Source organism: Melozone crissalis, unplaced genomic scaffold (genome assembly GCF_028551555.1).
Source record: "Melozone crissalis strain CALT ecotype California unplaced genomic scaffold, PUWL_Pcris_2 ptg000139l_1, whole genome shotgun sequence".
In the NCBI taxonomy this organism is placed as follows: Eukaryota; Metazoa; Chordata; class Aves; order Passeriformes; family Passerellidae; genus Melozone; species Melozone crissalis.
In genome coordinates, this window is record NW_026535912.1 from 2,059,124 (window position 1) to 2,085,826 (window position 26,703).

Consider the following 26,703-nt stretch of genomic DNA (forward strand, 5'->3'; position numbering starts at 1 on the left):
GCCCCATGGAAAAACAGACATGGGGTCTCTAGGGACATGCAGACCACAGGTCAGGACATGTTACTGAGGGAGCCCAGGCAGCTCTTATGGGCTGGAAGTCTTAATTGTAGCTGTCTGATGTTAACAGAGATGAATCTGACACTTGGAAAGGTTTGGGGGAATGTTTTCTTAATTTGTATTTAGGAAATGTAAAGGTATATAGTGAATGTTTAAAAACTAACAGCAACAGTAATAACAGTAATTATAGGTGGGCACAATTTTCTTTTATCTTTTAACTGAAATTGCTAGAAAAAAATGACTGATGTGCTGATACTTGGCAGGGACACTGATGTGAGTACCCACTTGTTTCTGAAAAACGCTGTGGGATTTTTAATGACCATCAGCAGCACAACCTTGATTTTTAAATGTCATCCTAAATGTAGCAGTTACAGCCTCCTTTGCCGTGGCATGTGGGTGGGTGAGTAGGGATGAATCAGAAAGCAGAAAGAATTGCTGGTGCTTTCTGTGGCTCCCAAGTTTTCCTCGAGGGCTTCCCACCTATGAACGGGCTGGAATTATCCATGGGTTGTGTTGCAGTCCCTGGTCCCATGGCATCTCCTGCTGTTGCTCTCCCCCTCTATTAATCCATGATTAAGTCGCTTGATGTAGAATGAGTTCATGAGATTTTTTCAGGAGCTGGTATTCCACAGGATATCCTCTCTGTTTATCAAAACAAGATAAATGAGAAAAATGTTTCCTAGCTTTTGCAGATGCAGTTTTCCATTCTCCCTCTGGCTGGAAACACTCCCCAGGCTTCACTTTCGGAGCTGAAATCTGTGCTTGGCATGTGCAAGATGGTGATTTGCTTTTGTAAATGGAGCAAAGTCTTGGTTTTGAGTCATGACTCAGTGAAACAAATCTACTTTTATCGACTAAAACGATTCTAATAGCACCATTAAACCCGCTGGGACCGGGAAGAGCCAGAGTGACATGGCAGTGGGGTGGATCCAGCATCTTCCCTGGCCTGCCAAGGCTCGGGAGCAATGAGTGGATGGGTGTTTAAGGAGCATCCCTCCCTCCCTCCCGCCATGGTACCCGGGGCACGGCCGCAGCCGGGCAGGTGGGAGCGCAGGGAGGCTCCGATAGGAGCTGCTCTGCCCGCCCGGGGACGGGAGGAGCTGCGAGCAGATGGCAGGGTTAAGATAGGACAGAGCTGCGCCGAGCTGCTGCTGCAAGGGAGAGGAGTGAAATGCCTGTTCTCACACTTCACTTTGTGTCTCAGGAAGAGCTGTGGAGCGCCTGCGCTCCGCTGGCATTCCCAGCAGGAACGCGCCAGGCAAAGGCTTCCTCAGGTTTTTGATATTGTCTGATATTACTCAGACACTGCGACCCCATTGGTGACCCTGATGGGATCACAACAGCTGCTGCTGATAGAGTGGAGAGATGGATGGGGCGGCAAAGAGGAGCTGCCCACAGCCTTTGAGCTGTGAAGGGCGGCCTCCAGCACTGCAGGGCAACCAGGAAGAGTTTCCTTCAGCCTTTGAGCTGCAAAGAGTGGCATAAAGAGCTGTGATTGGTCTGGACCCTCTTTTTTTTCCTTCTTATTAGTTTTCTTTTTGTAAGTGTGTCATGGTTTAGGCCTGGCACAGAGCCAGTGCCCCCATGAGAATACCCTCTCCCTGGTGTCTGCTGTGAGATGTGACCAGGAATAAGCAAAGCAGGCTCCAGCTTAGAAATAAAGAAAACTTTATTAACTAAAACTACAAGAAAAGAAGAAAAAACTATAAGGGGAAAAAAATTGAAAACCTTACAAAAAGCACTTTCCTCCTCCTCCCCACCAAAATTTCCCAATGCAATACATTCCCCCAAATCACCAACTCTCAGTCCAGCACCACCCTTTAGAATACTCAATCTTCAGTTCATGAAGAGGAGAGGAGTCCTTCTTGTACCATAGGCTTCCCTTGGAAACACGTTGAAACCTCGTGTGTTTCCATGTCACTCAGCACCGCCGGGAAAGTCTTTTGCCATCATGACATCTTTCCTTCCATGTCCAGTGCTCTCACCACTGTGCATGGAGCAGACCTTGTTCTAGGGTTGTCTTTCAAGGATGCCTTGTCTCACTCCAAAAAGAAAGGCACAGTCTCTGCTTTGGGACATCTGTCCCCCCCATTTTTTCACCCCCTGGGGCCGAGGGGTACTCACACTGAACCCTCCCGGTTCTGAGGCACTGCCTCCCCCTAAATGCAGTCTCTGTGTCACAGGAAAAAAACTGGTTCAGTCTATGGCCACACAAGAAAAGTCCAGCCAAAAGGCCACTCCGTCATCTCTCTCCCACTCAAGAGTCTTCTCCACTTCCCTTGGGCCTATCCCTTGTTATCTCATCTCATCTCTTATCTCTCTTCTTATTCAGCTCCAGGAGGATCAGCATTTTGCAAGGTCTCAATCATGCAGGAAAAGGGTTAAAATTTTCAGTCTCTGCCTGTCCCAGAGCTCTGGAACTCCCACGCTGCCCTTGCACTCCCCCCGCTTCTCCTCCTGGGCCAGCGCCGCTATCGAATTCAGATGGTGTCTCTCTCTCTCTCTCTCTCTCTCTCTCTTTTCCCTGGGGGGGGCTGCCTGATGTCTCTTGGTCTCTTCCACCCTTCCATCCTTGGGCTGGGCCTACCTCATGGCTGCGTGGCTTTTCCCCTCCCCCCACCCAGCTGGCAGCTGGGACAGGGGGAGAGATCCAAAGCCTTTCCCGACAGATGTCCCAAGAAGCTCCCGGGGTGTGCAGCTCTGGGTTTTAACCCCTGTGTTTTTTCTCAGAGGCGGTCCTACAATCTGAGCATCCATTGGCCTGATGGTAGTGACCACAGCATCCCAGAAATCCCATTTCCGGTCCAACCACCACAAAGTGGAAGACACCACTAGCATGGGAGCAGGGGCTTTGAAACTGGTGGATCCCTTCTGCAGGTATGGACTCCTATTTTAAAGAAAATATTTGAAAAATATGATAACTGGTCTTTATTAGTCCTAAGTCCGTGGTGTGAGAGCCACAGACTGGACATGTTGGAAGCGGCTGCCCTAGTTTTAAAAACTTGGAAGTGGGCTTGTAGAAGAATTCTTGGCAGAACAAGGGCATGCTATACTCCTACAGGAATTGGATGACCCTGGCCTGCAGATTGCAGAGTTACTTTGAAGACCATGTACCATCCTCGGAACAAGATAGACCATGTCCTGTCCTTGAATAGATACGAGGAAGAATAAGCATTGTGCAAGGACGAAGCCGGATGCCAAACAACTGCTAATTTAGCTCACCTTAGCTAAAACGCTTACAGTGTGGCAACCTATCAACAAGTAACATGTATGTGTGAATACAGCCACTTAACCAATAAGCATTAAGCAGTGGTGGTGTGAGACAAGTGTATAGAAGCATAAATATGACAAAATTGCTAAATAAAGGAAGAGGACATGTAGCCACATTGGTGTGATTGTCATTACTCAGCCGACTCTCCGTGGGACCCTCTTCATACTGGCGCCACGAACAGGGACCCTCTGAGATGCTTGAATGCGGTTTGCCTAAATGTGGAAGACTCTGAAGCATCAGGCAGGAACCTGATTTGGGATCCAGAGAGTCAGAGGCAGGAGAGACCTGGTGGGCAAACACAGAGACCAGAGTCCAGAGCTTAAGTGGCCGAACAAGCCCCTGCCAAGGTAAGACTGCAATGGAATTAGATGCAGCAATTAGATTGCTCACAAGTATCCTCTCTAAGAGAGGCGAGGACATAAAAGAAACAGAAATAGAAGCCCTAGTGAAATGGGCATGAAAAAGAAAACAATTTCTTGAGCCTTCCCTGCTATTTAGTACAACTGAGTGGAAAGAGGTAGGAAACCATCTTTGGGATAGCACAATAGAAGGAGGAAAAGATGGAAAAGAAGCAAAAGAGTTAGGAGCCACCTGTAAATCTATTAGTAACAGTTTAGAAACTATGAAAGCTAAGAAAAACATGGCTGCTGCAGCCACTGAAGCTTTAGGAGGCGATGTTAGTGAACGGCAATGAGAGATAAAAAACCCAACATCTCCTAAACCATCACGTCTTGCTACCTTCTTTGGGGTCAGAAATACTCAACCTCTGAATGGAATTACCACTCCCGTTTGCTCTACTTTGCAAGAAATGATAGGTAGTGTATCACAAAAAGAAGTTTCCCCACAGGAACTTTTTACAGGTGACCAAAACCAAAAAGAAGTACTCAATCGCCCTCTTGCAGGAGAAAAGCAGAACAATAAATCACTCAGAGCGATTAGTGGTGTGAGACCAAAAAGAGAAGTTACAGCTTGCAGGCAAGATAAAAAGAAAAAAGAATATTTTTCTCCATATTGTTCTCGTTCTTCATGTCATTCACCGTGCTGCTCCCCTTTGTATCCCCCCTTGCCTGAAACATCGTCAGATGAATTCAAGGAAGAAGAAGAAAGAAATCAAACTCGTGAATCAAAATACCCTAAACTTAATGATCCACTTCAAGAAATACTAAAGAAAATAGCAGAATTATCCTCCTGGCAAGAACAATTAGAAAAACAAACAGAAAACATGGAAAAATCAGAAGTTTTACTTACACCCCTTTCCACTTCAGTGCCTATCACTCCTACTGCTCCACGAGTCCCTGGGTGGCTTGTGTCACCTCCACAGGCTCCCAAGCCAGAAAAAGATCCAATACAGCAACGCTGGTCAAGAGTTATTCATGATGCAATCTTAGATGGAGAATCATGTGGAGAGCTTTGTAGACAGTTGGTTAGCTGAGAAAGATCATGTCGACATAATGCCGCTGGTTAAGCCTGAAGGGGACAAGTATAGGAGTCAGCAGTCAGTGTCCAATAACAGGCAAGGACATTGTGCCCTTGGTGCAACAGCAGGATAGGGGAGAGCATCTTTGGCAGAAATACGAAGAAAAGTTTCAATAAAATATCCACAAGAATGCAGAAGTTGGCGTAGTTGCCTGATAAGTAACTAACCAATAGTGAGCTCACCTTTGCAATATGTATGAGCCTCATTAACATTGACATAAAGATGTGTACCTATCAATAAAGTTTGAGATTTGCTGATCACTCATATTGTGTGTCGCATTTCTCCTGCCGATCCCAACAACATGGTGACCCCAACGACATGATACCAGTAATGGCGACCACGGGGTATCGGTGAAGGAGTTCGGGTCCTGCTGCAGCAAGGACGGCGAAAAAGCACCGCTGAAAACAGGGGTGGTGCTGCGCCCTGGGTGACTTCAAAGGAGAGCCCGGCCGATACGTGCTGCCGAGACCTTGTGGGGCTGCAACAGTGCTGACATTTTTAAAATGGAAGGGCAAGCAGCGTATGATTTATTTACTTGCTTTTTAAAAAAGCTACAGGTTAAGGGCATAGATTTGCAGGAAGAGCTTCATGGGTTATTAGCTTATGGGTATGCACAGGGGTTCTTCCAAAATCCTCATACAGTCCATGAATTAAGTGAGTGGCAAAAGTTTGGAGATAAGCTGTGGGAGGCAGTTTTAGATGATGATAAAACTGCAAAGAAGTTAGGAAAGTTATGACGAGTGGTGCATAATGAGCTAGAACAATATCAGGTAGAAAAGAAGGCTGCACAGCAAGCTACTGCTGCTCATAGTAAGAATAAAAAGTTCTGGAGATTGGTCAGATTGCCCATTACCCCCTGCCACATCCACAGTTATCTTGCCACCAACATCGGCTCCTGCTTCAAGCAGCAACTCACCCCCCATAACAGCACCATCCGCACCACCTGTTCCCTGGCCAGACCCTCCCTCTCCCCCTCCTAGCAATGAGCCGATCCCTGGGGCAGAGAGTGACCTAGCGGGGGCCATTGCACAAGAGCGGAGGAAGGCATGGGCAGCGGTAGCAAAAGAGATCATGGATTCGGGAGATTGTGAGGCTATGGCAGCAGCTATGGAAGTGGCTTGCCCGGTGGTGTATACTGCTCTGGACAGGGGTGGATTACAGGCAGCAATTACTGCTCTAGATTGGAAACTGTTGTCGCAGTTACAGTCCACAGTCAATTTGGGGTGACCGGTGAGCCCACAAAGCAAATGCTTGACTATATTTGGGGGACCCAGGTGTTATTGCCAGCTGATTGTAGAGGAATAGTGAAGCTTATTTTTACTCAACATCAGCAGCTTCTGTTTAATGCACACTGGCAAGCACTCTGCCAGGAGTGCGTAGCAGTGGTTTGGCAACCTGGTGACCCTTTACATGGGGTAAACTTAGATGAATTATTGGATATAGAGGTTTTTGCTCGAACAGAAGCACAAGCGTTAATCGGTCCTGATAAATGTTGAGAGGCTATGCGACTGGTGAGACTGGCTATAGACAGGATAAAAGAACCAGTCAGGGTTCCCTCATACATGGGTATAAAACAAGGAAGGGATGAATTGTTTGGATCTTTTATCGATAAGGCGGCCGATGCTATCGAGCGAGCTGGAGTAGCAGATTTCATGAAAGGGGCCTTACTCAAGCAGTGCACACTTCAAATAAGCAACCAGGCTATGAAAAATGTGTTAAATACCCTAGGAACTAATTGGACTATAGAAGAAGCTTTAGAACGCATGGCAAATGTTCCCCTAGGTAGTCAGGCAATGTTAGTAGAAGCTATTAAAGAGCTAGGGACAGGATTGAAGGAGCAGGCAGCAGCATCGCAGAGCCAAGTCCTTGCTGCCCTTGCGCCCCTACAGGCAGCAGCAACAAATAGTCCACGATCTCCATCTACTGGCCGATTTAAATGTTACCGGTGCAGAGGTATGGGACATACCCGACGAGCCTGCCAAGCAGCTAGCGTTTGGTGTCACAGTTGTCGCTTGGATACCTACAACACTGGAGCCTGCCAACGCCGCTCGGGAAACGCGAGGCCCAGCACGCCCAACAGCCGCGGTGCCCAGACACAAGTAGCAGCTGTCAACACCTCAGCCCAGCCCCCCTTCAACCAGCCACCGCTGGGAGCCTCGGGCTGGACGTGGCAGCCTCAGTAGTGGTAACATTGATGACCACCCATCCGGAAAAGGTCCCGACTGCAATAAAGGGACCAATCATCATTGATGGACAACCTATGGGAGCTTTGCTTCTGGGGCGATCATCAGCTACCATGATGAGATTATTTGTTTTAACTGGGGTAATAGACGCTGATTTTACTGGGGAAATTCGTGTTATGGTACATACTCCTTTTCCACCGATACAAATCGAGAAAGGACAGAGGATAGCTCAATTAGTTCCATTGGAACAAATGACTAAAACATTACCCCCTCATCAATCACAGTCCAGGGGGGACCGGGGCTTTGGCTCCACTGGAGGACTTACTCTGTTAACAATGAACTTAAACGATCGGCCAAAATGTGCTGTATTGATAGAGTATCAGGGTGACAGGCAAACCTTGGAAGGTTTATTAGATACTGGTGCAGACTCCAGCATTATCAGCCCAGATTGCTGGCCCCACAACTGGCCGTTACAGCCAACCACAGTAGCAGTTACTGGGGTTGGAGGTTTAACGCTTGCAAGGAAATCACCCATGTTATCAGTAACTATCAATGGAAAAATTTTACGGAGTGTTTTCTCAGTTGTGCCTTTGCCCCCTACTGTGCAGTGCCTCATTGGTTGGATCATTTTGGCTCAAATGGGGGTTGTGCTGACAAATGAGTACCCTTTGGGCTAATGGCCATTGCGTGGACTTTCCCAATCCCACTCATTTGGACCACGGACACACCAGTGTGGGTTAAGCAATGGCCATTAAAAACGGAAAGTCTGGAACAAGCACATGTACTAGTACAAGAACAATATGACTAGGGTCATCTACAGTTGTCAGTAAGCCCATGGAATACCCCTATTTTTGTTATTAAAAAGAAGTTGGGAAAGTATCATTTGCTACAAGATATACGGGCTGTAAATGAACAAATGGAGCCTATGGGAGCCTTACAACCAAGTTTGCCTAACCCAGCCATGTTGCCAAAGAACTGGCCACTGTTAATTGTGGATCTGAAGGACTGCTTTTTTACTATTGTTCTTCACCCTCGAGACACTCGGAGGTTTGCATTTACCTTACCGACTTTAAACAGGGAAGAACCAGACAAGAGATTTGAATGGCTTACTCTTCCACAGGGCATGCGCAACAGCGCCCGCTTGTGTCAGCTGTATGTTGACAATGCTTTACAACCTTTGCGACAGGCCTGGGCCAAAACAAGCATTTATCATTACATGGAGGATATTTTATTTGCGCAGCCGCAACCTTTTACAGGCCAACAAATTCAAGAAATACATAAGGCCCTGGAACTACATGGCTTAGTTGTAGCTCCTGAAAAAAATCAATTATCTGCACCCTGGAAATATTTGGGATGGACACTTACTGATCAGGTTGTTACCCCCCAGAAATTGGAATTGAATATTAAAATACATACACTGCATGATGCTCAAAAGTTACTTGGTGATCTGCAATGGCTGCGCCCTATTGTGGGCATCCCAAATGAGTTGTTAGATGAACTTCGACCTTTACTAAAAGGGACTGACCCAGCACAACCTGTCCATATAACCTCTGAGCAGGTTAAAGCACTTCAGCAGATATTGGACTGTGTGACACAGGACAGTGTCCGGAGACGAGATCTTAACCTCCCCATACAGCTGACAGTTTGATGTGGAACTAAATTTTTACTGGGTGCACTTATTCAGCAAGACAGTAAAACGGGGGAGGCGTGGGCCTTAGAATGGATATCTCTGCCACTTCAACAGCATAAAACCCTTCTTCAAAAAATTGAAATTTTGGCTGGCCTGCTAAAGAAGGGTTGTGAACGGGCATTACAGATTTCGGGAAAGGAGCCTGATCAGATACGGATACCAATGAAGAAAGATACATTGACCTGGTACCTGATAAACAGTATGGAATTACAAGAGGCCCTGCTGGGAGCTGGAAGCATGATTGCCACTGATAATGTTCCCAATATACCATTGAACTGGGTAGGGCAGTGGGGTTGGATTCAATGCCTAGAAAGATCACAGAAGCCCCTGTCGGATGCTATAACAGCCTACATGGATGCAGGAAGAAAATCAAGAACTGCTGCAGTGACCTGGCAGGAAAAGGGACAATGGCACCATCAAATTCTCCAGGCTTCCGAGTCGGATACTTTACAAACGATGGAGCTATTGGCTGTTGTATGGGCCATGATGCATTTTTCGGGGCCCCTCAACATAGTGACAGATTCTTTGTATGTTGCAGGAGTGTGTGAGCGGATAGAGGATGCCTCTATAAAAGAGGTTCAAAACAGGAGGTTACATGAGCCGTTTATTCAGTTACAGAGGGCAATTAAGCTGAGAAAACATCCCTTTTTTGTTATCCATATCAGAAGTCACAAATGGGATATTGGTCTGGGAGAGGGTAATGCATGAGCAGATAAGTTAGTCTCAATTACACAAGTGACTCCAATTCCCAGGCAGACTATGGCCAGAGAGGCATATTCCATGTTTCACCAAAATGCAAAGGGCCTCCATAGAGAATTTCAGATATCTATGGAAGAGGCACGGGCAATAGTCAAAGCCTGTCCCATATGTAGTCATCATAATGGGGGCTGCAGGTTAGGTCTGGGAGTTAACCCAAGAGGGTTGAGTACAAATGAGACCTGGCAAATGGATGTCACACGATTGATCGTTGTAAATCCCTAGATTATATACTAAGCCTGCTTCAAGCGCTTTCTACATTTGAATTTAGAGGGCTTAGGAACCTAGCTTTTATTGATTGTCATAATAGACAGCTGCATGGGTATTGTTTTTTTTGCGGGGGTTGTCAGCAAACTAAGTAGGTGCATCAGACTCAATTACCTGACTTGTGGTGCAGGATCTGTGGATTTTATTGGCAGTTGGGCTCCTGGCAAGCAGAACTTCAGGCCTTTACAGGATTACCTGGCTACCAAGGGTTACAGTTGTATGAGTCACCAGAACAGAAAATTATTGCATGGTTTAGGTGGGAAACTCAGCATTTAGTTGAACGTGCTTTGGGACAGTCCAAGTTGCATATTTTACAGACTAAGTGTGGTAAGGGTATTCCCCTTTCACAAACTAGTATAATAGGTCCAATTTCTGCAGATCAAGATCCCAACCAAGCGTGGGACAATTGTCTGAGAGACCTAAAGAGGTTAAATCTGGGCAGATCAAGGAGAAAGAAGAGGAAAGGAAAGAAGAGACATTCTTAACGACTTGTGGAAAACATGTTTATCTCCCAAATGTCTGGATGGTTAAAAGCAGCACCTGGGGAGACCAGGGTGATGTGGGACATTTATGCTTTACATTGCTAATCCTCACCCTCTTAGCAGACAGTGCAGATGCTGCCGGAGAAATGAAAACTCATCATGCATGCTCCCCACCTCAGCCTAAGACTAACATTTGGGTCGCCCTGGCAAACTTAACTAACCAGGAGGCTATTTGCCTGTCATTATCTTCTCCCGGTAATCCATTTACGACTTGCTTGGTTGGGCTGCCAGCAGATCCCTGGCCATGTCCCTCAAGTGTACCCACCTGCAAAACTGACAATCCTAAGACAAGTGTAGATAATTGGGACCAATGGGTTTCTCACTTCCCCGTAGCACCACAGGAACCCCAAGAATTGGAGCTATTACGTTCAGTGATGGCAGATGCATGTATTAATTTTAACCATAGAAGCCAGCTTTCAGCAAAAAAACATTCCACTATTGTAACTTCCAGCATGGCTGTGTATCATAATGCAACAGCTTGGTGCAATTATACCACAGGGAAAGTGTCAATCTCATCAAATGATCCTATTCAACTGCCAGCAGGTTACTTCCTAATCTGTGAGGACCGTGCTTGGCCTGATGTCCCATCGATGCTGCGTGGGAGGCCATGTACAATTGGACGGCTGTCTCTGCTTACACCCAATACATCCATGATATTAAACATGAGCCACCACCGTCGTCGACATAAGAGAATGATCCATGCATTTACTGCTGACTGCAAAGACGATGTAAAATTTTGGTCCCCAGGGGCCATAATTGCAGCATCCTTTCTGACTCCAGTGGTGGCAGCTGCAGGTGCCCATGGTGCCCTAAATAATTTGGGATGCTGGCTTGCAAAGCAAACCAATGCCACCTCTTTGGCACTTTCTAACCTTTTGCTTGATATTGATTCTATTCGTCATGCAACGCTTCAAAATAGAGCTGCGATTGACCTTCTTTTACTTGCACAAGGCCATGGCTGTGAAAAATTTGAGGGCATGTGTTGCATGAATCTTTCTGACCATTCGCAGTCCATTCATGCCCAGCTCGCTGAATTGCGAAGGTTGACTGGAAAGTTACAGGTAGAATGAGGTTTCGGTATTGATGGATGGCTCTCATCGTTAGGCCTGGGATCATGGTTACATTCTGTTGTTGAAGTTAGCATTATAGTGGGCATTATAGCTCTGTTAGTAGTGTTAATTTTGCCGTATTTTTGCATGTGCTTACAGAACATGGTGCAAAGGCTGATATCCACTGCATTTAATCAGACTATACTTGTCCAACAGAAAAACGGGGGAAGTGTGGAGAGCTTTGTGGACAGTTGGTTAGCTGAGAAACGTCACGTCGACATAATGCCGCTGGTTAAGCTTGAAGGGGACAAGCATAGAAGTCAGTAGTCAGTGTCCAATAACAGGCAAGGACATTGTGCCCTTGCTGCAACAGTAGGATAAGGGAGAGCATCTTTGGCAGAAATACGAAGAAAAGTTTCAATAAAATATCCACAAGAATGCAGAAGTTGGCGTAGTTGCCTGATAAGTAACTAACCAATAGTGAGCTCACCTTTGTAATATGTATGAGATTCATTAACACCGATATAAAGATGTGTACCTATCAATAAAGTTTGAGATTTGCTGATCACTCATATTGCGTGCCGCATTTCTCCTGCCAGTCCCAACAGAAATCAATCTGGGATGACCTCAAATGACATTTTTCAGCTTGCTCAAGCGGTAGCTCAGCCCTTCTTTAACAGTTCTCTCCTGTCCCACCTGCCTTTTACTTCCACACTGCTCCCTCTGTTCCCCCAGTGAGTTCCCAGCTCATTGCAGTCTCCATCACACTGTTGCCTTCCTTGGTGCCCCTCACCCCAAGAAAGGCTGAGCCCCAGGCTTAGGGACTCATCCTGTCACTGGCTGAGGAGCAGCAATGTCTCAGAGGTCCAGTGGGATTTGTGTCATTCAGAGCTGCTCTCCAGCCCTCAGCTCTCCTCACTGCTGAGATCCCACTCCCTTTTCCTCGTCCTTGCAGCAGGATGAGCTCTGTGAATCCCCTTGAGCCTCCTCACCCTTCCCAGCCCATGCACCCACCTCAGTTAGGTTGAAGTTGAAGCTTCTCTGTCTCCTGCGGCACATCAGTCCAGTGCCCTGTGCGGGGAGCCCCAGCCCCAGAGCACAGCACACAACAGTGCAGTCCGGGCTGGAGCAGCTGCTCTGCAGCCCTGGCTTGGCTGTTTGTGGCAAGGGAATGCTCCCTGTTCCCAGCTGTCCCTGAAGGATGGCCCCAGGGCAGAGCCCAGCCAGGCTCCCACTGCAGCCCCTGGAGCTTGGGGCAGACAGTGCTCCCAGAGCTGAGGTTCCTGGGGAGAACCTGGAGCTGTGCCTTGCAGTCAGTGTTGGCATGTGTTGTGTTCTCATTTCCTGCAGCTTGAGGGGAAAACAAGCTGTGCTGCCAGGCCAGCACTGCCCCTCTGGGCAAGGCCAAGTCTGATGGGCTTTCCCATTCCAGAGGAGTCGGCGCTGAGCCTTGGCAGGGCCTGGAAGGGCTGGAGCCAGGTCTGGCCGCTGCCCGGGACTCGCTGCCCACCAACCACCCCCACCCGCTGTGCTCCATCCTCAGGGACAGAAGGGTCTGTGTGCGTGCCAGGGGCTCTGGGATGTCTCTGTATCCATGGACAGAAGGGTCTGTGTGTGCCAGGGGCTCTGGGATGTCTCTGTATCCATGGGTATGGGGAGGAACACAGACAGTCTAAGTGTCAGTCACGTTGCTTGCACACTCCTTCCTTTGTATGCAAGACACATCCATGCACAGCCTCATGTATGGATATATTAAAAGGACAGGCATGGATAGAGGTTTCCCACAGAGCTCTAACTTTTGCCTTGTAAGCCAGTGGCCAGGGGATATTTTTTCCCATCTCTGTGTGAGAAGGTGTTGAAGAGCTGAAGGAGCAGCATTCAGAAGCAGTTTCAGGGTTTTTAGGCAGGAAGTGGAGCTGAAAATCATCCACATAACTCACCATCGGTATCCATCGGGATTGGCTGCTGGTTCTTTAGGAATATGGCCCAATGGAGACACAAGACTTGGAAAAATCCCATCTCTCTGTGGGTTTGTGCAAAGGGGGAGAAGCAGAAACTCTACATGTCTTGGGGACTCAAGGTCCAAGGAGCTGTGGCTGCAGAGGGTGACCTGGGCTGGTGGCAGGTGAAGTTCTGTTTCTTGACATCCCAGAGTGGGACAGTACAAAGCTCCAAGCACCTCCAACCCCACTGAAGTCTTTGTGATGCTGCAGATCCTGTAGGAAAAGCTGCTGTCACACAATCCACTGGCATTTATGACTTTCATTTTCAATACTTGAGGTCAAAGTTTCAAAGTTTTCAAAATTTTTACCCTCAAGACACAGTCATGCACAACCCATCTTTCAATTTCCTATTGCTTCAACCACAATTTAAAATAATTAAATATTGGAAAACAACCCCATAATCTGTGAAAGAGGGCAGCTGATGGATCTTTGCCACCAGCACATTTACAGAGTAACTGAGCTCTCTTTTTGAAAAGATCAGTTGCCTCTTTCTTAATCCAAAGTTAAAGATGATTTTAAACTACACATTTGGTGCCAGTTTTTATATTTCTTTTTATCTTTTTTTTTTTTAACAGAAAACCCCTCTGAAAAAAGGAGTGTCCTTTGCTCCTGCAGGGCTGAGGCTTTTCCTCGTGGCTGGGCACAGACTGATGGAGCAGCATGGCTGAACACGGGGGCACACACAGAGACCAGCAGCAGCTGCCTTTGCCCATCTGAGGCTCCAAGGCCCAAACTCTGGGCAGCCAGGGCTGGAAGAGACTGGCAGGCTTCCTGTTGGCTGTGCTGCCCCAATTGTGCCTGGCCCAGCTCTGCGTGAGGCAGAGGGAGAACAAGGGGCAGCTCCCTCCCAGTCCCAGCCCAGGAACCCCTCCAGCCCCGGAGCTTGTGGCACTATCAGCACCTGCTGCTCCAGCCACTGCTTCTGCTGGCCCTGACAGAACACCCAAACTGAGGCTGATCCCAAGGGAGCAGCAGCAGGGCCTTGATCTGATTCCTGACTCTGGGCCAGGGCTGCACAAATGACCCCACAGCAGCAGCAGCAGCACATGGAACTGACTTTGAGCACAGCCCCTGCCCCTCTTCCCTCCTGTGTGCAGCGGTGTCACAGCAGCCTGAGGCACCTGGGAGCCCCCAGTGCCAGCAGGGACTTGAGATGACAGCCCTGGGCTCCTGGAGGTTGTGCAAGGAACAGAGCTGGGGACTCCCTGTCCATGGGGAGCTTCCAGATGGAAAAGGCGGCTGTGCCCAGGCAGCTCCAAGGGCACAGAAAGGAGGGTCTCGACCACTGGATCTGTGCCAGTGCCACAGTCCTGGGCAGCAGCCAGCGAGCCCTGGGGAAACAGAGGGCACAGCAATAGGGACAAAACCAGGCAAGGTCAGAGACTGGGATGAGCCAGACCTGGGAGCAGGAGCAGCTGCTCCATTGCACTCTTAGAGAAAGCTCTTGGCTGGTTCAAAGCACTGAAAGGCATGAAGGGTAGAGAGGAGGCCACAGCAAACAATGCTCCTGTTTGCACAGCCTCCCCTCTCCGTGTCCCAGAAGGAATTGCATGGACTGTGTTCTTGTCTCTGAGTTGTCTCATTCAGCACGAGCAGCTCAGCACCAGGAGCTGAAGGAGCTGAAGCCTCAGGCCATAGGAGCTGGGCAAGAGGAAACTTTTCGACCAAAGCAATGCTGCCAACATGGACCTGACTGAATCTAGCAGATGGAATAATGGAATTATAGAATCCTTTCTGCTGGAAAAGACCTCTAAGCTAAACCAGTCCAGCTGGTCACCCAGCAGTGTCAAGCCCAGCACTAAACCACGTCCCTGCAGTGCCAAGGCCTGGAAACCAGCGAGTGAGGCCAGAACAGCAGGCCCTGAGCCAAAGGTGACCTCTGGATGTACCTTCCAAGCAAAGCTTATCTTTGTTACTGCTCATTAATGAAATATGATGGTCGTTAGAGCTGTGATAGATGTATCCACTCATTAGTGAAACATGTATTGACCTTTCTGTGTTTAGAAGCCAGACAAGGCCATGAAATCTGACATTGGGCCTTGTTTGGGGCTGTATGGTCAAAGTCAGCTCCCTTGGTTCCTCCTTGAGCCCTGGCCAGGCTTTGGGTAGAACCAGGAGGAGAATGAAACCAGATGTTCCTGCACTAGAAATGCTGTCAGTTTGTTCATTCAGCACTGTCAGAGCTGGGCCCTCTCCCAGCGGGGTTGGAGCCTCACCTGTGGCTGGAGGCACCTGCAGGAATTCCCAGTGTCCAGGAGTGGCTCTGCAGCCCTTGGCTGTGACAGCTTCCCCAGCTGCTGTGTGGATCTGGGGGAGCGTAAAGGTTGAGGGTAACTGGGGCTGGATCTTAATCACTGCAGGCAATCTTTGGTGGTGATGATTGGGGGCATTGCTGAGCTGCTCCTTCTGTGATTCTTTGCAGTTTTGCAGTATAAGAAATCACACAATTTCTGAACTTGGTGTCTGTGTCTTTGGTGCTGACCCTGCCCACCAGCAAAACAAAGACTGAGGGCCCACAGAACCAAACGTACCTTGTGACACTCTGGGGCCTGGTATGACCAAGGGGGCCATAGTGACACTGTGGGGCCACATGGAACCAAGGGGGCCGTAGTGACACTGTGGGGCCTGGTGTGACCAAGGGGACCAGAGTGACACTGTGGGGCCACATGGAACCACCGGGACCTTAGTGACACTTCAGGGCCACATGGAACCACCAGGACCTTAGTGACACTGGGATCTCATGGAGAAGATTATTTGGACACTGTGAGGCTTCATGGAACTAAGGGGGAATTGTGGTACTGCAGAGCTTCATGAAACCAAGTGGACGAGAGTGAGACTGTGGGACCCTATGAAACCAAGTGTTCATTGTGACACCATGGGGGCCACATGGAACCAAGGGGCAATTCTGACATAGTGGAGCCTCGTGGAATAATTCCACAGGGCATTCCAAAGTTCCAGGGACTTGTATGTCCAAATATCCAGTGATTTCTTTGCCTTGGCACTGCCCTGTTCAGTTCTCCCTGGCCCTACCCCAGCCCTGCAGAGCAGCCCAGCCCTGTCTGGCCCTGCAGCAGGAACTGGAGGCCCTGGAGGTCAGGGACATCCACTCTGTGTCTGGAGTGCTCAGCAGATGCTCAGCTCAGGCAGCTCCTGCAGCCCCAGGGCCAGCCCCGCTGCCCAGCCCAGCAGCAGAGTTGGCCCTGGGGCTCCTCAGGCAGCTCCTGCTGGCCCAGGGACAGGGCATCCTCTTGCCAGATCTCCTCTGCACACCCACGGGCTCCTGCTTTTCTCCTGGCCCATGCCAGCTGCCCCCAGAGCCTTTCCCAGGGGAACACTTCTGTGCTGGCCTGAGCAGCCATTGTTGCAGCCCCTGCCCTGCTCCCCAGAGCCTGAGCTGGGGCTGCTGCTCTGCAGAGCATGGCGGCTGTGCTGCCCGGGGCCCTGGGCTGCCTCTGCTGGGCTCTGCTGCTCAGCCTGGGACACAGAGGCAGGTGATGGTGCTCCCTGCACGGACCCCCTCCCACACAGTATCTGTGCGGCTATGGAGGGGGCTCAGAGGTGCCTGCCTTGTTCCAGCGCTGCCAGAGGTGCTTGGGGCTGCCCTGGATCCTCCTGGGGGAGATCCCTGAGGGTCAGATGAGTCAGTGCCCAGATTCCTTTCCCTGTGCCTGCTGTGTCCCTGGGCTGCAGAGCTCTCCTGGCTCACAGCACACATTCAGTCCTTGATCTCAGGTGAGCCCACCCTGCACGGGCCTGTGCCCAGGGAGCTCCACTCCTTGCTTCTCCCTGGCACACACTGTCCCTGCAGGTCCAGTGTGCTCTCCTGTCAGCTCCCAAGGCCCTCCAGACAAACATTCCCCTGCCATCAGCCCTGGCACAAGATGCAGAGCCCCAGGAAGGTTCAGCACAGACCATTCACCATCTGATGGGCACTGGCCACCAACAAGCAAAACCTGCCCCAGACCCGAGTCCCCTGAAGGCCACCCTGGGACCCTGATCTCATCCCACTGAGCCCTGGGAGAACAAGGAACACAAGGAGCCTCTTCAGAGTCTGGTTCTTAGGCCTGCTCCTGAGAGTGGTTCTGGAGGAGAGCTAAGCCTCCCTGCCCTGCCCTCAAGAGATGCCCTTTGCTGATGGAGCTGCTGTGCTGGAGCCCAGCTTTGTGGCAACAGCAGGGACACGCAGCAGGACAGTGACCAAGCTGCCAGAGCACTCCGGCCTTACAGCCACAGCAAGGCTGGGAAGGACAGAGTGGAGCTGGGCAGAGCAGATGTGGGAAGAGCCAGGGCCATTGTTCCTGGCTGTGCTGCTGTGCTGGGAGCCTCTACCCTTCACCTCTGCTCAAAGGCAGAGACAGAGAAGGGCTTAGCAAGAATCCGGGATAGACAGGTTAGAGCAAGAACTTGTTTTTATTTAAATGCCAAGAGAACAAGCCTCTTGTAAGTCTTTTTCTTTCAAAAGAAAGGTGGATATTCATGTAGAAATGCTGAGTAATACTACAGTGTTTTGTGAGAAACATTACAACAATAGAAAAAGTTGCCATAGTAAAAAATAGACAAATAGGGGGAAAAGGCTGAGATTGTAAAGAGTTATATTCTGAAGGTTCTGTAGCAGAAAAGAGAATTTCTTGCTTCTGAAGTTGCAGTCACCAGTTTTCCCAGGGCATCCTTGAGCTCCTGGTTCCTCAGGCTGTAGATGAGGGGGTTCAGGACTGGAGGCACCACCGAGTACAGAACTGACAGGGCCAGATCCAGGGATGGGGACGAGATGGAGGGGGGCTTCAAGTAGACTAAAAAGCCAGTGCTGACAAACAGGGAGACCATGGCCAGGTGAGGGAGGCAGGTGGAAAAAGCTTTGTGCCGTCCCTGCTCAGAGGGGATCCTCAGCACAGCCCTGAAGATCTGCACATAGGAGAAAACAATGAACACAAAACAACCAAAATATAGATGAGCACTTAGCAGAATGAGCCAAAGTTCCCTGAGTTTGGAGTGTGAGCAGGAGAGCTTGAGGATCTGTGGGATTTCACAGAAGAACTGACCCAGAGCATTGCCATGGCACAGGGGCAGGGAAAACATATTGGCTGTGTGCAGAAGAGCATTGAGAAAGGCAGTGGCCCAGGCAGCTGCTGCCATGTGGGCACAAGCTCTGCTGCCCAGGAGGGTCCCGTAGTGCAGGGGTTTGCAGATGGACACGTAGCGGTCGTAGCACATGACAGTGAGAAGTGCAAATTCTGCTGACGTGAAAAAGGCAAAGAAGACAACCTGTGTAGCACATCCTGAGTAGGAGATGTCCCTGGTGTCCCAGAGGGAATTGTGCATGGCTTTGGGGACAGTGGTGCAGATGGAGCCCAGGTCGCTGAGGGCCAGGTTGAGCAGCAAGAAGAACATGGGCGTGTGCAGGTGGTGGCCGCAGGCTACGGTGCTGATGATGAGGCCGTTGCCCAGGAGGGCAGCCAGGGAGATGCCCAGCAAGAGGCAGAAGTGCAGGAGCTGCAGCTGCTGCATGTCTGCCAATGCCAGCAGGAGGAAGTGCCTGTTTGAGCTGCTGTTGGACATTCGCAGCCTTGGGTTATGGTTATTTATAGAGGACTATCACCTGTCTGGAAAGGAAATGGCAGTGCCAGATTAGGCATTTCTTCACTCTGGGAATCGTGGACTGTTGAAAGAAGACTGGAATAGCTGGACAAAGTCTTTATGTTAATCCTATGTATTTTATTTGGAATCCCCTTAAAATTACTTCTCTTCCCGTAACGGAATTTTGCCAAACTTTATTTGAGTTTGGGTTTGTGCTGCTGAGTTTCTGCCTCACAGAGTTTCTGCCTCATATTCAGCACTGCTCTCAGCCTGAACACTGCAGAGCCCAAAGGGAAAACAGGGCTCCCTGTGCCCCAGTGCAGTCAGACCTGCTGGAACCACACTGGTGCCCTTTGTTCATTTCACCACTTTTGATTTCAGCGTGATCACACTTAAAATTTTCTTGAAAAATAAAGTGAACTTTTTGAATTCTCCAGTTAAAAAATTATTTTCTCCAAACCCTTCTCTCTTTCCCTGTGCAGCTGGACAGGATGAGATACCAAGGGTTGGTCTGGCTCTCTGCTGACTGGAGTTGTGCCTACTGGGAGCTGTTTCTCTCTATCCAAGCCTTGTCCCTGCCTGTGCTGCCAGGGCCCAGCCCAGCCCTGGGGGCTCAGCTTTGCCCTGCAGATACCTCCCAGCACAGGGCACTGCCCAGGGGCATCTCCCTGGCAGCAGGGCCTTAAGGGCAGGCCAGACAAACAGAGATGCTGCAAGCCAAGGTGCTGCTGCTGCTGTCTGTAGGGAGAGGAGGCTGAGGAGGCACTTTCTGAGGGAGATCTGAGGCACATCTGCTGATGCCCAGGCTGACAGTGCACGAGTCTCAGTGACACAGCCAAGCTGACAGCCCTTCCCTTGAGGAGAAAGCTGAGAGCAGCCCTGGCCATGCAGCACCATCTCCAGAGCAGGAGGAATCTGCCCTGATGGGGGTGGCTCCTTCCACCTCCAATTTCTCCCCTGCAGCATCTATGGGGAGCTGCCAGGCAGGCTGAGAGCTGCCCCTGGCAGGTGGCACATGCCCTGGGCTGGCCAAGAGCCCTGAGGGCTGCAGAAGCTGCTCTGCAGGACAACCCTGGCTGCAGCCACAGCTTCAGCCCCTGCAGCCGTCCCTGGCAGCAGAAGCCGTCCTGCCCTGTCCCTCTGACGGTGCCCAGGGCAGCCCCACTCTGCAGCACATCCTCCTCCTGCTCCTGTGCCAGAGAGAAACTGGGAGAATCCTCCTGACACACCCCCCAGGCAGTGGGGTGTGCTGGCTTCAGGAGATCCCTCCAGGGGCGCAGGGGACATTGCCCTGCACTCACAGACTCACCATGCACAGGGCTGTGAAGATGTTTCCCCAAGTGAAGTCTCAGCTCAGTGTCTTCCCAATCCTGATTGCCTTCAGCCTGTCTCTGCCTGGCTCTTGTCCCCTCAGTGCCTGCAGGCAGAGCCCTCTGCCCTGCTGGGCTGGGAGAGGAGCTGGTCCTGGGAAGAGCTGTTCCTTTAAAGCTCAGCAGCACAGACACAGCACAAGGACTTAAATGAGACTCTTGGGGATTTAGTGTTGTTTACATAAGACTCATTCCCTAAGAGGGTCTTCAAAAAACTTCTCAACAACTCAAAATTAAATTGAAACTCCAAAGTTTCTTGAAGTTTTAATGGGTCCCACTGAGGGACACGACTGAGAAAGTGTCCCCAGGTTTCTGTTAGAGCAGAACACTGGAGGCAGTGATGACAACTGGGACAAACAAGGCCAAGGTGTCTCTGGTGCTGAGCAAAGCTGGATGTGTTTGAGGAATGCAAAGGGCCAAGGCCTGAGCCCCAGCCCCAGGCCAGGCAGATCCTGTTCCTCCCTCCTTGCTCAGGGCTCTTGCTGGGATGTGCACTGGCATGTAGAGATGTGCAATGGCAAGGGCAGGAGCATGGGGCGGCCCCTGCCAGGCTGCTGAGCAGGGACAAGGAGGCAATGAGGCCCCAGGCCTGCAAGGGTCACTTGTCTCCTACTCCTGCCTCAGGCCCAGGCCCAGCAGCCATGGCCAAAGTGCTGCCCAAGTTGGCTCTGGCAGGGCTGTCTTGCAGCTGCTGCCCATCCCTGTGCCCTGTGCAGCCCAGGCTGTCCCACGATGTCCCTGCCCTGTCTCTCTGTCCCAGCAGGCTGTGGGGAACTGACCCCTCTGTACTTTTTGGACACATACGTTGGCATATTGGAATGTTGTCCACATGGATGGCTACAGAACACCAAAACAAATTCTCATCCTTTTTGTCTGAATATATAGCATCATAAGTCCCTATACTATCGTTTGGTGGTTTTTATTATAATGAAACTGTCCTTTCTCAATAGCAGGTTGTCCTTCTTTGTGTGTAATACCTATAACAAAGGTAAAAAAAATCAGAAATATTTTAGGCATTGGAATTCATGACCATAGCACTCCAGGAAGGGGAAAGTTAGAATTCATGTGTTTTTTAATAAAATTATTGTTCTGGAAGCTTGAAACATAACTGAAGAGGACAACAGGGAAGTGACTTTGTCCTGCAGCCTTATGGTGCTTCTTTTTTAAGAAATTAATATGTAAAATTATAACTAACCTGATGTCACTTGTATTTTTAGAGGGAAAAATGGGGTGATTAAGGGTAACTAAGGCCTATCCATAAGACATTCTATAAATCTTTAGATTACTGAGCCAAAGGATAAGTTATCATGGTATACCATGATAAAGGTATCAACTTTATCAACACCATATGGATCACCCCTTATCTGGCCTTTGGACACTCAACTTTTCAGCTACCTCATACAGACATGTTCATACACACAGACAAGAATGCAAAAAGGTTTCTCATCTGATTCCACCAGATCCCACTGGCTCTGCAGAGCTGTCAGAAAATACATATCGTGTCAAATGAGGAAACAGGGTACTGTGGAACAGTGCAGGGACCAGGTGCAAGGCAGGGCCTTACAAGCACACTGATCAGCATTTGTCAGCATCTGTCAGCATGACTGACCCCACCTATTGTGTTATTCCTCTATTTTTCTGTGTCTATTTCTCTCCAAACCACCTTGATCCCTCCCTTTTCCTTCTTTGATTCTTCCCCTAACATTCCATATTAAGTCTAGTGAAAACCAAAAATGCTACTTCCTTGCACCCCAATATTAACCCTGTGGCACTAGGCAGTAATACCAGCCATTCTGCAAAGCCATCTGGAGTGCCACTCTTCTGACTCATGGTGATAAGCTTCCTTCCCAGACCATGAGGCTGAGACTCTCCTGAACATCTAGGAGTGTTTTTATTTATGTATTTATAAATACATTTTATTTAATGTACTTTATTTATTTATATTTTAGCATCTTTTACCATGGTCCACATGTTCAAAATGGTATACCATGTCCCCTGCTACAGAAGACTCCAGTATCACTGCTCTTACTTTCAAAATGAAGACAATACTGAATAAACTTCTGTCCTTCAGTGGAACCAAACTACTGACAGAGGTCTGATGTGAATCTCTCCTTGTCACCTTATGTTACAGTGATTGACAAAGGTGTTGGCTAAATATCTCCCAAGGCTGCAGCCATCCTTCGGTAATGTGGAACCGGTCTTGGACCACATAAGCCATGTTGTAAAACTCATCCCCTGGCTGCCCCACCTGGCTGGCCCCTTCCTTTGCTGACAGCTCTGCCTCCTGCCTGCCTCTGCCTGCCCACACAGAGCCTTGGGCCGGACCAGACTCCATCTGGGGAACGTGTTTCACCACAGCCCTTCCCAGGGAGGAAAATTCCTTTCTCTTTGTTCCCAATCTGGGCTTCCCCAGCTGCCCTTGGCATTGATGTTTTCCTTTTTCAGGCTGTTGTCTACTGTGTCAAAAGAATCCACCATCTCTGAAACCAACCTTCAGTCCCTCCCAGGGCTCTTCTCTGCTGTCCTCAGTCTCCACCCCACTGAGCACGGAGCTCCTCTGTCCCTGTACAGTGCTCATGTGCTTGAGGCCATGGGTGCCTGGGGAAGAAGGACGGTTCTTTTCTATAGGAAGGAAACCACAGACCCCCATGGGTTTTGAAGGCAGATCAGAGGCAGTCACCAGAGGGCAAGGCCAGCCAGACCTGTCTGTCCTTGCAGCTTTTGTCTGAAAGCAACCCTTGGATATTTTTGGAGTTTTGGAGGTGGAATTCCATTTCAGCCACGAGTGCCTAGGCCAGAATGACAGTTCTTCTCCACAGGAAGGAAAGGGCAGAGCCCCAGTGTTTCATAGGGTGATTAGAGGCAGCCCCAAGGAGGCCAAGGCCAGCCAGACATGTTTGTCTTGGCAGCTTTTGTCTGGGAGCAATCCTTGGATATACAGAATTTGGGAGGCCAAATCCCAGTTTTGTCCATGGGCACCTGGACATGAAGGATAGTTCTTTTCCATAGGAAGGAAAGTACAGAGCCCCAGTGTTTCACAGGGAGATGAGACCTGGCCCTAAGAAAGGCAAGGGAACCTAGACAGTCCTGGCAGCTTTTGTCTGGCAGCTGTCCTTGGATATAAGGAATTTTGGAGGCAGATTCCCAATTTTGGCTATGAACATCTGGGTTTGAAAGATGTTTTTTCCATGGAAAGAAAAGCTTGGCTCCCCATTGTTTTGAAGGCAGATGAGAGGTGGCCCCCAAGATGCCAAGGCCATCCAGAGTTTCTGTTTTTGCAGAAATAGGACAATCTTTGGATTTATTTAAATATGGAGGTAGAATCCAATGTCAGCCATGAACCCCTGAAGGAGGACAGCTCTTTCCCACAGGAAGGAAGGCACAGAACTCCAGGGCTAGATGAGAAGCAACCCCCAACATGGCAAGGTCAGTGTGACCAGTTAAGCCAAGCCAACCAGAACTTTTCCATGTTCTTGGATCCCTGGGGCCCTGCAGCATCACAATTGCCCCTTGGTTCCATGAGGCTCCGTAGTATCACAAGAGATCTTTGTTTCCATGAGGCCCAGCAATACCACAATGGTCTCCTTGGCTCTGCAGTGGCACAGTGGCCCCTTGCTTCCATGAGGCCTTGCAGTATCAAAATGGTTTCGTTGGTTTCATGGAACTGTGCAATGGCACAATGGCTCCTTGGTTTGATTGACTTTGGCTGTGGCACCTACCTGCAAGAGACAGCCTACACTCACGAGCTAGAGAGCAGACCTCTGAGTTTTTTAGATGATGCCATTGCTTTTTCTTCTCTTCTACATAGACAGGAAGGGTGAGTTTGGCTCACATCTCCACGGCATGGCTCACAAGGCCACAAGACTTGTAGTTACAAGAGCTTTGAAGGATTTCTTGGCCAAGAAGACACTGCCAACAAGGATATTTATGTTTTGCAGCCAATCCTTCAATATTTCGTCTTAGGGACTCATGCTACAGTGTAAGCTTCCTTAGCCAATCATGTTATGACACAAAAACATACAGCACTGCATCCTAAGCTTCTTGTTTATCATTGTAACTACTTTTATTTTTCTAGATCTTCAGCACTAAAACTCTAAACTTTCCTCCACTTCAACCTTCCTCCCCGTGTCTCTGCTATAATAAACTAGAAATCCACATTCTCGCTTCTAGCACCTAAGTGTGGAAGCCCTTTCCAAGGTCTTCGATCAAATCCTGTGTTTAATTCTAAGCTTTGCTGACAAGACCAAAGGTCTGCGATTTCCCTGCATTTGGGTTTCCAACAACACTGATGCTGTTAGTTCCAGAGTGCTCAGGGTCCCTCTTGCAATTCAACTCTGGCAGGAACAAGGTGGCTGCCGGGGGGCTGCTTGTGGCCTCTGACAGCCCATTGCTCAGGGCTTGCCAGCGCCCCAGCCCCTCAGGGGCTGCCCCAGCCCGGCCAAGCTGCCCGGCAGCAGCGCCGCAGCCCCACAGCAGCTCCAGAGCAGCCCCATCCAGAGTCACCTGGAAGCCCTCAGCAATTCAGCCAGCAGCACACGAGCAGGAGGACACGGATGGTGCTTCCTGCCTGGCACAGGGCTTGTGGCCATCTCCAGGCACCGCTCTGGCAGGGATCGCTGCAGCCCCGGCCCCTGCTCAGCCGCTCTGTCACCAGCACAAAGGCTTCAGCAGAATCACTACAGGCCAAGGGGCTTCTGGCCATTTTTCCTTGCCCACTGTATGTCTGGGCAGGTTGCTGAGCACAAGCACCCTTTTCCCCCTTCAGGGACTCAGGACCTCTCAGCCTGCTGTGCTGCTGTGCACAAGCTGCCTTTTCATCCTTTCCTGCCTCTTGCCCTGCAGACCCTGTGCAGCAAAGAAAAGCTCTTGGCAGTCTGTGTATCATAACACATTCTAAAATTTATTTATTTACAGTAATCTATATTATATAATAATATATATAATTATATATTCTCTATGATTTATTAATTTAAAATAAAGATAAAAAATGGAAAAGAAGAAAAGAAAAATCTTAAAGAAAATTAAAATTCCCCCTGGCTCAGGTTTTCCCAGCAAAGAGAGCCTCCAGGATCAGCTCTCCTCAGAGCTCCTACAGTGTAGCCAGCGGTGCCCTGACAGATGAGGCCGAGTCTTCCATTCCCTGTGCGGCTGATCTTGCAGCCTCTGGAAGATGAAATACTGCCCATGCTGTATTGCCTGGAGGACATGCAGTGTTTCATGTGCCAGCTGTTACACATATGAAATACAAAGCTGTGTTTCGTGTCAGGTACATACAGGAAATGTGTGTATTTGTGATTGCGATATGTGTGGAGACCGACAGTGGGACATTTGCAAATTCTAATAATAACTGAGGAAAATAAAGCATGGAAGAAGGCCTTTGAACTTATCCTTTGTACCTTTATAGATCTTAAGTTGATTTAGGAGCATTTGAATTAAAGCGTTAAGGATATTGTTTTTTAACAGGAACTTTCTGCTTGTAGTTAAGCCTTAAAGAGTTTTGCAATAATAACCTATTGAAGTATAATTTTAGAATATTGCTTGTAGTAAGGATCTTTGAAACTATAGCTCCAGAATATATAAAAAGGAAATATGCTTATCTCACGCCTTAACAAAACAGTGAAAAGCAGCTTGAGAAAGGAAGGTGAACGTCAATTCAATGATTAATAGTTTCAACCAAGGGAAGCTGGACATCACTGTTATGAAATTTATAGTCCTTGCAATCAAAAGGTGGACCCACATCTGGAGAACTGGACCTCACCAGATGGATACTTCTTCCTACTTTCGGAAACCAGACCACCACCATCTGGGGATACTCCTTTTCTGGGATACATCCTGAGAAAAACTAATTCACAATGGGTATAGAATTGTGATGTAAAAATTTGGAATAGAAACTGCTGATGAGTAAAAATTGGAATAGAAACTGCTGAGAAAGCTTATGAGTACCCCTATAAATACCTGTAAGCCTCAACTATTGGTGTGCAGTTGGAAGGAAAACTTCCCCCACTGTACCCAGTGCTGTGTTGCTCATATTTTACCGTATTAATTAATAAATTGATTGCTTCTTGAATGAAATAAACAGGGCCAGGAGACTTTCTCTCCTTTTAACGCCTTCATTAAAAGTGATCAGCTCAGGATTGGGCAGCTCGGACGGGCCTGCAGCTTCCTGTCGTCTCTCCCAAGGCGACAAGGAAGAGGAGGATATGCGCAGCTTTGTCCACTAGGGGCAGAACTGGGCGTCCAGTCTTCGTGGGAGCCTTTAGGGCGTGGTGACCCCTTCCGATGTTACTTTTCCCCTCTTCTTCCCGTCCGCTCCCAGCGTCGGGACGACTCCCGTGCTCAGGGTGAGAGGCGCTCCGAAGGTGTTTCGCATCTCTGCAGGCTCAGCACTCCATTCCTGACGTCCAAACATCACTCCAGTCTCTCAACTATTAGGTGGCTCATTGTTTTGGGGTCTTTTTAAGCAA

At 49.1% G+C, this 26,703-nt stretch overlaps 1 protein-coding gene across 1 annotated transcript; it reads right to left on the bottom strand.

The window, feature by feature from the left end:
- Nucleotides 1–17,885: 17,885 nt before the first annotated feature.
- On the bottom strand, nucleotides 17,886–18,851 carry LOC128948598 (olfactory receptor 14A16-like). Its single transcript, XM_054293369.1, has one exon. The coding sequence runs from the start codon at nucleotides 18,849–18,851 to the stop codon at nucleotides 17,886–17,888; it is 966 nt and encodes a 321-aa protein (XP_054149344.1).
- Between the last annotated feature and the right edge of the window lie 7,852 nt (nucleotides 18,852–26,703).